Source organism: Portunus trituberculatus, chromosome 44 (genome assembly GCF_017591435.1).
Source record: "Portunus trituberculatus isolate SZX2019 chromosome 44, ASM1759143v1, whole genome shotgun sequence".
Taxonomy (NCBI): Eukaryota; Metazoa; Arthropoda; class Malacostraca; order Decapoda; family Portunidae; genus Portunus; species Portunus trituberculatus.
In genome coordinates this window covers 12,836,081-12,848,729 of record NC_059298.1, presented here as the reverse complement: position 1 = coordinate 12,848,729, position 12,649 = coordinate 12,836,081, and the positions used below count along the sequence as shown (strand labels likewise).

At 34.1% G+C, this 12,649-nt stretch overlaps 2 protein-coding genes across 9 annotated transcripts in view; both read right to left on the bottom strand.

Moving 5' to 3' along the window:
- Positions 1 to 9,712, bottom strand: part of LOC123518649 (sodium/hydrogen exchanger 7-like) — a 33,892-nt gene extending 24,180 nt beyond the window's left edge. For all 7 annotated transcript variants that reach the window (XR_006678853.1, XR_006678854.1, XM_045279582.1 and 4 more), the window contains exons 1-9: positions 9,449 to 9,712; positions 7,188 to 7,322; positions 6,098 to 6,180; positions 5,793 to 5,870; positions 5,159 to 5,235; positions 3,805 to 4,005; positions 3,419 to 3,657; positions 3,004 to 3,318; positions 181 to 334 (exon numbers count right to left, since the gene is read on the bottom strand). Coding sequence is in view for 5 of the 7 variants with exons in the window: in XM_045279582.1 (XP_045135517.1) it covers positions 181 to 334; positions 3,004 to 3,318; positions 3,419 to 3,657; positions 3,805 to 4,005; positions 5,159 to 5,235; positions 5,793 to 5,870; positions 6,098 to 6,180; positions 7,188 to 7,322; positions 9,449 to 9,695 (1,529 nt within the window). In the remaining 2 variants the exon portion in view is untranslated. The remainder of the gene's footprint in view (positions 1 to 180; positions 335 to 3,003; positions 3,319 to 3,418; positions 3,658 to 3,804; positions 4,006 to 5,158; positions 5,236 to 5,792; positions 5,871 to 6,097; positions 6,181 to 7,187; positions 7,323 to 9,448) is intronic.
- Positions 9,713 to 12,387: 2,675 nt separating this feature from the next.
- LOC123519019 overlaps positions 12,388 to 12,649 on the bottom strand; it is a 13,591-nt gene continuing 13,329 nt past the window's right edge. Inside the window, exon 6 of one of the 2 annotated variants that reach the window (XM_045280142.1) lies at positions 12,388 to 12,649. This exon is cut by the window's right edge and continues 560 nt beyond it. The gene's annotated coding sequence lies outside the window, so the exon portion shown is untranslated. The other variant, XM_045280143.1, reaches the window with a different exon arrangement.

Sequence of the window (12,649 nt, the reverse complement as noted above, 5' to 3'; positions counted from 1 at the left end):
ACTGATCCAGACCAGAACTGGGCAGACCAGAACAAGTCCAGAGCAGAACTAGTGCTATTCAACTTTGCTGGGAGTAAATTATCATCTACTACCTGCTCCTAACAGAGTAAATCAGGGATCAATCACTTCACTATTGGATTCCTTGATAATAAACAAAGCTTTCTGTCATGATATACTTACGGAATGCCCAGCCATGATAGGACTTGAGTTGTTAGCCCTCCACAGAGTATGACTGTCACTATGACAATAAGGGAGGTTGTGGTCAATATGGATTTGCGAGCATCACTGTTGGTGCTACGGATGGCCAGGCCAAAGGCAATGGCCCCTCTAAGACCTGAAATTGTTCATGTTTTTAATCTCTTGCTCCCAAACAAATATATATATCATGTCATAAACTTACAATGTATCTTAAAAATTAATCAGAGGAAACATAACTTTATAATTTTTCCATTAGAAAAACTATACACACACACACACACACACACACACACACACACACACACACACACACACACACACACACACACACACACACACACACACACACACACACACACACACACAGTTACTAGTAGCATGCCACAGGGTTCAGTGCTGGCACCAATTATATTATAAGTATGTTAACAATATACAAGAGGGTTTGAATAGCTACATAAATTTGTTTCCAGATGATGCAAATTTTTTTAGAGTAATAAGGAACATTGGTGACTATATGGAATTGCAGACAGATATTGACAAGATCTGAAAATGGGGCCAAAAATGGAAATTAGAATTCAATACCAGGAAATGCCAAGTAGTGTAAATGGGTAAAAGTAATAGAAGACCTATGTAGGAATATAAAATGGGAGAAGAGATTACAATGAGATAGAATGAAGGGAAAGACCTGGGAGTGATTATAAAAGACACCCTGACTCCAGCAAGACAAATAAATGGACTATTTGCTTCAATACACAAGACACTAACTAACATCAGGGTGGCGTTCAATTACATGGATAAGAGTATGAAGAAAAAGATAGTAACCACTATGATAAGACCAAGACTAGAATATACAGCAGTGGTGTGGTCATCATACAGGCAAAAATACATCAAGAAACTAGAAAGAATCCAAAGGACTGTTACAAAGATGGTCCCAGAAATTAAAGATCTTCCCTATGAAGAAAGACTGAAGGAAACTAAACTACACACTTTGAAGAATAGATGGGAAAGAGGAGACCTAATAACGGTAGATAAGTTAGTAAACTGAATGGAAAAGATAGATAGACATAGGAGGAATGTGAGGAACTTTATTAGACTGAACAAGGGATTATTTGAAGGACAGGAAAATGAGAACTGTTATCAGAGATACATACTCATCTTGGGATAAAGTAACAAGTGGAGTGTCACAAGGGTCAGTGTTAGCCCATATTAAGTTTCACACTTATGTAAACAACATTCACAATTGGATAAACAGTTACATTAATTTATATGCTGATGATGCAAAGCTACTAAGAGTTAACAAAACCCAAGAGGACTGTTTGCTGTTAAAGGATGATATACAGTAAGCCCCTGCACTTGGTGAAATTCACTTTCGGTGGTAGGGTGGCCATGGACCACCGAGTGCATGCTTGGCAATTTGAATTCAAACTTGGCGGTCCCCTGGCGGACGCATGGTGAACCATGCGGCTCCCTGGTGATGTCAGACCTCTCTCTTGGCGAAATTCGTATTTGGCGATAGTTTCGCCAGACTAATTATTCGCCAAGTGTGGGGGCTTACTGTAAACAAGATCTATGAGTGGAGTAAAAGGTGGAAATTGGAGTTCAATGCCAAGAAATGGCATGTAATGGCACTAGGAAAGAGCAAAAGAAGACCAGTATGGAACTATTTGATGGTAGAGGAACAAATAATGAAGACTAAAGAAGAGAAAGATCTGGGAGTGATTATACAGGAAAATCTGAACCCTGAAAAACACATAAGCAAGATATTTGATATATCATATAAAATGTTGACTAACATAAGAGTGACATTTCAATTCATGGACAAAGATATGATGAAAAAAATCATCACAAGCATAAGTCCAAAGCTGGAATATGCAGCAGTGGTTTGGTCTCTGAGTTCTAAAAAAGATACAAGAAGATTAGAACAGATACAGAAGATTGCTACAAAGATGGTGCTGTTACTAAAGGACCTAACATATGAAGAGTGGTTGAAAGAAATGGGACTATCAACCTTACAAGATACAAGAGAAACAAGGAAATCTAATAAAAATGTACAAGATAGTCAATGGCATTGAAAAAATAAGACCTGATGCTGGTGACAGAAGAAGATGGAAGGACAAGAGGTCATGTAAAGATCAGGATGAGGCAGTGAGTAAAGGATAGTAGAAAATAGTTTTCCACACAAAACAGTGGAGAAGTGGAATGCATTGAATAATGAAATTGTTACAGCACATGATATGCATAACTTTAAGAAAAAAGCTGGATAAATGGAGACATGGAGACAGGACACTGTGAGTCCCACTCGAACCCTGTACAATACAACTAGATAAATACAATTAGATAAACACACACACACACACACACACACACTCAATTTCAGCATTTATGGTATCAAAATAATATTATATCTATATGCATATACCAAATTGATATTCCACCATCCCTGTAATAAGGGTAAACCACTATCACCACAAACATGAACACACACACACACACACACACACACACACACACACACACACACACACACACACACACACACACACACACACACATTGCTATACTTGGCATCTCCTAACTTGTCCCTCTTTTTATGTGTGCTTTTTTTCAGCCTCATAGCTACTTTTCAAAGTAAATAATCTATTTACTATTACTATTATCATCATCATTGTTACACACAATCCTATCCTCTAGGCTTATATCATACATATACCTACAAAAATATATCAAGCAATCATCCCTTGGAATTCAAAAACATGCATAGATACATACATACACACAAAATTCCTTATTCAAAATTGTACATACCAGAGAAGAATAGCATATTCATGAAATTCACAGGTATTTTTGGCTGTCGTCCAATGTTGAGCAAGAAGGACAATGGATAGATGTTCATGAATCTTCCAATTATAATAGCTATAAAAGCTATACAGATGAAACTAACATCCCATTTGTGGTGAGCAAAGGTAAACATTGAGACTCCAATGTATGAAAAGATGAAGTTTTCTGATAAGAAATTAAGTAATTCAAAGATGGCCTTTGTATTTATGCGACTTTCAGTTGACAGGTTGTTGTAGGTGTAATGTGCTTGACATATTCCACAGAATAACACAGCAACGATTCCTGAAACGAGAAATGATGTGTCAGCTCACTTCACAACAACTGCTTCAGGATAGCAAAGCTGAGACAAATCCAAAAAAGAAAAGTCTATAAATTTGCTTACCTGTTAAATCGGCAGCTTCTGCCATGAGGAATGTAGAGTATGACATGAGTACAAAGAGTGCAGCCTCCAGAAGAGGGAAATCCTTCAAGCGGGTGAACTTTGTGAGGATGGCAGTAAGGCAACCCATTACGGAGCCAATGATGAAAGACATGCTGAAGATCCACAGGAAGTTAACGATGGCCAAGAAGAAAGCAGACGTTTCAAATCCTCCACTTGTGCCTCCATAACTTTCTATCGCACTGTTTGAATGAGACCATTGATATACAATATGATTCTACTGTGACATGACACTGATTATGTATTATTTGGTGCATATCATTCAGACTTTAAGATGATATCAATCAATGGACAATGAATTATGATAAAAGTTATATGTAATGACACACCTTGTTAAAACAATTGCAACAGCATCATTTAAGACACTTTCTCCAAACACCAATGCATACAAATTGACATCAACATGAAGATCAGAGAAGATAGCCAAAATCGTCACAGGATCAGTTGCTGATATCAGTGCCCCAAAGAGCAGACTGTCAATGAAGGTCATTGAAGAGCCAACCAGGTACAAGAAACCATGCACGATACCACTGGGAACAGAGGAAGAAATATTAAACATGCACAAATATATGGTCTGTGTGTGTATGTATATATATATATATATATATATATATATATATATATATATATATATATATATATATATATATATATATATATATATATATATATATATATATATATATATATATATATATATATATATATATATATATATATATATATATATATATATATATATATATATACTATATATATATATATCTATATCTATATATAAATATATATCTATATCTATATATAAATAAATAAATAAATATATATATATATATATATATATATATATATATATATATATATATATATATATATATATATATATATATATATATATATATATATATATATATATATATATATATATATATATATATATATATATATATATATATATATATATATATATATATATATATATATATATATATATATATATATATATATATATATATATATATATATATATATATATATATATATATATATATATATATATATATATATATATATATATATATATATATATATATATATATATATATATATATATATATATATATATATATATATATATATATATATATATATATATATATATATATATATATATATATATATATATATATATATATATATATATATATATATATATATATATATATATATATATATATATATATATATACATATATATATATATATATATATATATATATATATATATAAATTCAAATGGCAGGCTATATACCACTAAATTCTTTACCTCATGTTGCTTTGAAATTGCATAATCTGAACAAGCATAAATCGAGAAATACCTGCATATATATATATATATATATATATATATATATATATATATATATATATATATATATATATATATATATATATATATATATATATATATATATATATATATATATATATATATATATATATATATATATATATATATATATATATATATATATATATATATATATATATATATATATATATATATAAAAATTCAAATGGCACACTATTTACCACATATGATGTCCTTCAGTTGTAAATAAGTTTCTATACAAGATCAATATTTTTTTTCAATTATCTCTAGGTAACTGAAAATAAGTGACTTACCCAACAACAAATGTTGATATTGTTGTTCCCAGAAAGGCAAAAGTGAAAATTGCCCCCAAGTTTTTGAAAAAATGTTTCTGAAAGGAAAAAAGACACTTATCTTGAGATGCTCTACACCAACATGAAGACAATTATGATGTTAATTAACAAATAAATAAGCAACAGTTTGTTAATAATGTTGAAAATAGGCTATCCTATTACTAATTAATAAAGCAAAGAATTATCTACAAAGCCAAAGTATTTAAAGTCTACAATATAGTAATTCGCAATTGAATACGATAGAATATGAGACCAATTCCCCTTAACAAGTTGAATTCACTATGACTGTCAAAATAATGAGAGGAAGGCTTTCTCCACATCACGTCACAAGCTTCTTTCCTTCAGAATTTTAAATGGCAGTACAGATAATGAGATATTTCAGACAGATCATACTATTAAAGGAAAGATTGTATAGTGTATTAAAATTACTTATCATAGCTACAGAGTGTCTTATTGAACATTCTTCCAATACCACACAAATGATATATTGCTTATATTAACTAAAACTAACTTATAAAATCCACAAATATTAAATCACTCCATGAACATGTAAAACAGTACTTACAATCTGAAGTATTGAATATAAACAACATACCCTTTTAAGACTGTAGCCAGCACTAAATATGATGGGAGGAAGGAGAATGTTGAAGAATATTTCCGGATCAAAAGTGGCCTGAAATATATTTTCTAATTAGTTATGGTATATCATGATGAATATTACATACAATTCTATTCTTATATCAAGGGAATTCAATAGTTTTAATACTGTTTTTCTTTTAAAAGAACATGCACGCAAGGGGAGTTTGAGATATTACTAAAAGAGGAAGGTCACTTGGAAGGGTAGAGTATATATTGATCATTAATCACTTAATCACCATCAATTTTCATATTGTTTCTTACCTTTTGGACAATTTCAGTTTCAAGTGTCTCTGGGATCTCTCCTTTGAAAGTGTATGCATATGTTCTGTTTTGACTACTATTTGCTGAAAGAAAAAGAAATAGATTTAGATATAAAATTTAAATGAATCAAACTTATCAATCTTTATCATATATGTATACCTATACATCACATATATTATACATAGTACTTCTAATGACTCCTTATACAGTTACTACAAAAACTAAACATAGAAGGTTGAAAACAACACACTATCAAACAGTGGAAACCTACAAATAATGTGGGAGTAGTGTCAGTTGCACAAATTTCACATTGGCAGCCTCATTAAAAACTGTTATTGTGTCAGATCCCAAGTGTTATCAAGATGCTGCTTCAAATGCAGACCTATTAATTATTAAACTATGGAAAGACATACCAACATGCTCATGAAGACTCCTGCCAATCATCTAATTGTAAGCAGACCAAATAAAAGCTCTTGCATCACAAACTACTCTGCCTCAGTCCAACTCTCCCTGCTCACCAACACATCAATACTTCTGCATATTTTCTTCACAAAGATAATTTCCTAGTTTTGTTGCTCAACAAGAGTTCATTACTGATTCATGCACCAGACATTTCAAACTTATAATATAAAAGAGTTGTGTCAGTACAATGCTAAGGATGCCCATACATGGGACACTCTTTGTGGTCAAAGCTCACCACAAAAAATGTTGACCACGAAAAAGTCAAATTACATCCTGCACAGTAGCCACACAGTGGCAGCCACTAGTAATGTCATACTGATTACTATCATCATAAAGCCACAGATGCATCAACTATCTGTGGTCTCTTTTCAAAAAGAAATTGCAAAAAAAAACACGTTTTTTTTCTCTTGGCCACTGTCTACCATGTTTTTGTGGCAGCCCTTCTTAAAGGAATACTAGCTATGTACAGATGACCATAGATATATGTTACTTATTTTGAGCTAATGTTTTGCAGTAACTACTAACCATAAAATGTGCAACAACTACAAGTTTCCAATAATGGTACACATTGATATATTTGCCACACACGACACCAGCAATTATACTTAGATACATGATTCACACTTACCATAGGCATATTTGAACCACAATGTGTCTGGAGGAACATTTTCTTTATATCCTTCTCCTGTTGCTGCAACAACTCTCATATGACTCAGTGAAGTGTTGTCTCCACTGTACCTCAAGATGGCACCCACTATCAATCCTGGGAGAAAAAATTATACTTTTCAATATGTTAAAAGATGGAGAGAAATGTTACTTTCATGGTCACCAATGTAATGTTATAGTTTTAGTATGGAAACTTTTTGATTAACAGAATTTTCCAGACAGATACATGTGAAACACCCACAATGCCTATGTATTACCCTTACAACACTACATACTATGAAAGAAAACTCAGCTGATATTGTTACTGTTTGTCATTACATATTTTGAATAACAGCTTCACTTTACACTTGACTCAAAGAGATGATGTCTGAACTTGCAGCATTTTCTTATTGGTTGGAGCTTTTTTCTTTTTTTTTCTGCACTCTTTGGTGAAGCCATACATCTTTGCACTTTCTTATCACTAGAAAGAACCCTTACTCTCTTGTGAGGTATCTTTAATCATTAGATCTCAACCATAACCTTATTAATGGAGCCTTTCCCTCCACCTCACCTCTGTTCAGCTGTAGCTATAGTGTATAGCTGTATAGTGTAACATAAAGCAGTTCTAAATTCTAACTTGTCCATTATTCTCAACACATCAAAAATAAATAAGTGTGGACTTCATGACTGACTGAAATTACCAAAATACCAAAAAACTTTACAGCAGGACAATACAACATTTAGGAGTAACTAGTGATATATACCTGAAAATGTATAGGCTAGATAGAGGAAAGAATATGCAAAAAGCAATACAGTTGACAGTAAAATTTCTGGCAATCAATATTCCAGCAACATCAATTTTCTGACATGACTGTCAAAGTGATTTATAAATTTAGTGCAGTGGCGTACCATTGTTTTCTGGTGGCACTGTTTATGTTCTGATGGTGCTGTACTACAAAATTATGTGTTTGGTCATGCTTGCAACAGCTGACAGGCATTTCTTTTCCTTTTATCATTCATTTGGTACAGCATAGCTCTATAATGGATTCAGCAAAGAAAAGATATGGTGCAAAATGCAAACATTGTGCATTGTTGATTGCAGAGAAAATGTAAGTCCTAAAGAGTTTTAATTTTCTTTTCATTTAGTGTTTCATCTTCCTTTAAAGCATAGATAGTAAAATTCTGTTAAATATATACAGCATAAACAGGTTGAATCTCCCAAATCTGGCAACTTCTGGACCTGAGATTTGTCAGACCATGGAAAATTCCAAACTACAGGTGGTCCCCTATAGTGTATAAACCGTCATAGCTGGCAAAATGGCGCATTTTAGACAAAAGTCCACCTGTGGCTAACTTTAAACTTGTGACATCGTCCATAAAAGCTTAAGACAGTGCTGCCTCTGACTGTTGGTCAGTTGGAACTCAACATCATAACATGGCTGTATATACTATTACATGTTTTCCAACTAATTTTACTATATATTTAACAATAAATACCTGTAACGATGAGTAAATGATGTCTTTATTCTTTTCTTGCAATAAAATATTACTGTAAATAACTACCGAGAGGTACAATCAATTTCCCCAAACTAAAACAAATCTTGCCTTGCACAGCAAGCATGTGTCAGGCTGTCAGCTGTAATCTTCTGTACAGGTAGTCCATTTCTGTTAATTACATATTGCATATATTCATACATAAAAAATCGGTAACTTTTAAAAATGGCAGTCCTCAAGTCCCAAGGCTGCTAGACTTGATTATCAACTGTATTAAGTCTGAAAACTCAAAATTCCTTTCTATGGCTGCCCTGAAGTTGTACACACACTGCACTAACCTCAGGAGTTACATTATCATTCAGTTTAGGAGAGACCTTCATCGTTACTTAACCAAAAGGACTGACATGCACCTGCCAGAATGATTCAGGATAGAATTACATGGGGAGCAAATCCCTTGGATTTATTTCACATTCCCCAGCTAAAACCCACTCCTGGCACCAACCCGTGGCCTGTTAGGGAATGAAAGCCACTAATTTTACTGCCAAAAACTTCTTCCCTAGCACTGCCTTGGTTTATTATCACTTGTACAGCCCGTGAACCTCGGAGGTGAGAAAATTCCAGAGAGGTACGTTAGGCGGTTTGCCAGAAGCAGTCTTTGTCAGGGTGTCACACCCCCTCTGAGCCACCAGCACCACCCAGCAGGCATGCCGCGCCCCTGTGCCCCTGTGCCCGCCGCCGTGTCCCACTCACCATAGATGACAGCCAGGCCGGTCTCGTGCAGATACCGCGCCCGCCGATACTTGAAGATCCAGATTGTCACAACAGTCAGAATTAATAAGAACGTATATAATAGTATATTCAAACTGTCAATTCGATGAGTAGTTAAAGCTTTTTCATCTAGAACAATATCTGTTCCCGCTGACGGCTTAGCTATCACATAATTCAGCAGAGATACCACAGAAATAGCGAGAAAGCCGCCTCCCCCTCCGCCTGCCATGGCGACTGTTTACAACTGCTGCCACAATCAATAAATCCTTGGGAACTCGACTCGCCAGACAAGTGAGCATCGCGCACCCACATCCCACATGGCAACGTTTTCCTTCACACAAAATTAATTATATACTTTTTGGGTTCACGACCTTGTATTATCTTGCAGTAAATTTCATATAATGTTTATAGACAAATCTATGATGCTGCAAAACCAGGACGAATCGTAACGTGTTTATGATAGAATCCAAGCTTATGTTGAATTCTCTTCCTTCCTCCATAAATGCAAGAAACCTTAGAAGTCTGACGACCTGTCACAATCACATGACCGGAGGAGATAAAAAGTGCTGCAAGCAGCCAACGACGATGACATCTTTTTTTTTTTTTTTTTTTTTGTCCCAGACTTGTCTTGAGTGTTACCATCTGATTACCATGAGAATTCTATGATTAAATAACTGTAGTGGTTTTGTACTCGCTCATACCACGTTTTTTTTCTGATTTACGTTATGTACTGTACGTATTCATATGATTAAATTATCAATCTTTTGGATTGTAAGCTTAAGAATACAATATTACTAACTAGACTTCTTGTCTCGTTATAATAAGAAAGTTTTCAAGACACTTCAGAAACTACGTAGATTATTTCCTTTCTAACATTTACGATTTTTTTCCCCTTCTTTCTTCTTACACAGTAGGGATGTGAAGAGGCGCTCTATATATGGTTATTCGCCTTAACTTGCCAACCATTGCATGATGTACGTTAATATAAAATTTGATTTATGAAAAATTTTAATGAGAGGCACACTATTGCAGAGAAGGAAAGAGAGCCGATTCAGAAGGAAGGGCTTCAACATTTCCTGGGACTTTTGTTGATCTATGGGACAAATATCATGGTCATAAGGATATGGTGGTATACTGTTCGATTACATGCAGCGTCATTACATATACCTACTCAGGAAACTACAATAAAAGATCACAAATATATGATTTTCTGCTATCACTTCAGAATTCCTCACTCCCACGCAGAGTGGCGTTACTTGAAAGCCAAGTGTTTCCAAGACTACCAGAAGAGCATACGAGAATTCATACACAACTTTTTCTCCATCTTTATGTCGCTATCCGTAAGTCAGTCGTGTAATGGAAAAATTTTGTGAAGCGTAGAAAGTTATCTAAAACCCATCTGAGAAAAAATAAACAAGATTTACAAAAAATATACAAACTGGGGAAGCTAGGATTGAGTTGTGGGGCAGGCGCCAAAATTCGAGTGTTGACGGTCTACGTTGCATGAGAATAGGCAGGGCGGTGTGTCAACCTCTTGCTTGCTGGGTTACTACAGTCCCATCGCTGCCTGAATCTAAGAAACAGCGGCGAAATGAATGGAAAGAAGTATATGCAATGAAATTTGGCCATAGATTATATATAATTTTTATGACCCGTAATAAATCTAATCTCTTAGTTGCTTACCTGATGATCTTTAGAATAGCGAAGTGACTCCTTACCACTGTCAGCCATTGCTTCATTCTTCTCACTAGCAGAGAGAGAGAGAGAGAGAGAGAGAGAGAGAGAGAGAGAGAGAGAGAGAGAATTAAAGGAAGGACATTATGGACTTGGAAGTGTGAGTCTTGAATATGTGTGACGATCGTTTATATTTGTTTTCCCATTTACAGCGTGAGTACACAGTGCGTGGGTCAGCCTGCCTCTCCATCCTGCCCTGCCCTGCCTGCCTAATGCGACCGCTGCCCTGTGCTCACCACCCCTCGCCAAGCTTTCTGACTCAGAGGATGGTCAGTTTGTTGGATATACACTTGCCACTTTCGACCAATCAAGAGGAAAAAGCTAACTGTGGAGAACAAATATAAGGATATGAATATTCTTATTTACATTACATGTACTTCCATTCATGATAAATGGTTTCTTCACTTCAGTGCTGTCGCGTTTTCAAAAGACTATTGAATTTCGTGGTAAATTTACATGCCAAATCCTAAATGCTTATAATCTTATATACTCTTCACGGCTCAAATTGTCTCCCAAACAAGACAATGAATGCTTGGACTTGAGATAGTAAGTTGCACGTTTCTCAAACAGTGAGACCTGTTGCTGCCTCTGCTGCTGCTGCTGGTGTGTGCAGAGGAAAAATCACAAAAGCGGTTCATAAGTTTGTTTTACACACCACGCTATAAATTTATGATTACTTTTTTTTCACTCGTGTTAACAAATTATAAGTTGACAGGGATTGCCACGTGTGACACAGTGACACAGGGACTGTTACTTGTGACACAGGGACTGCCACGTGCAGCCTCCGTAAACTTATATATATATATATATATATATATATATATATATATATATATATATATATATATATATATATATATATATATATATATATATATATATATATATATATATATATATATATATATATATATATATATATATATATATATATATATATATATATATATATATATATATATATATATATATATATATATATATATATATATATATATATATATGTGTGTGTGTGTGTGTGTGTGTGTGTATATATATATATATATATATATATATATATATATATATATATATATATATATATATATATATATATATATATATATATATATACTATCCATCTAGCCACCTACCTATCCATCTGTCTATCTATCTGTCTGTCTGTCTATCTATGCTCAAGAAAGGCTTCAATTATATAATTACATGCAGTCAAAAAAGAAAGGAAAAGAAACATGCGAAGAAATGCGTCGTATAAGTCCCTGTTGGGCAATCTGAACAAGGGGGTCAGGCAAACATGTGTGCCAACACCTCCATCTCCCCGAGAACGTGGGCATGGCCGCCTGGTGTGTTCACAGTCCACAAGCCGCACGCCGCACTTCCCCTCCTGCCTCCCACGTCTCGTTTAGTCAGTGTGTCTGCAGGTGGACCTCAGAGTGCCTAACTGGAGAC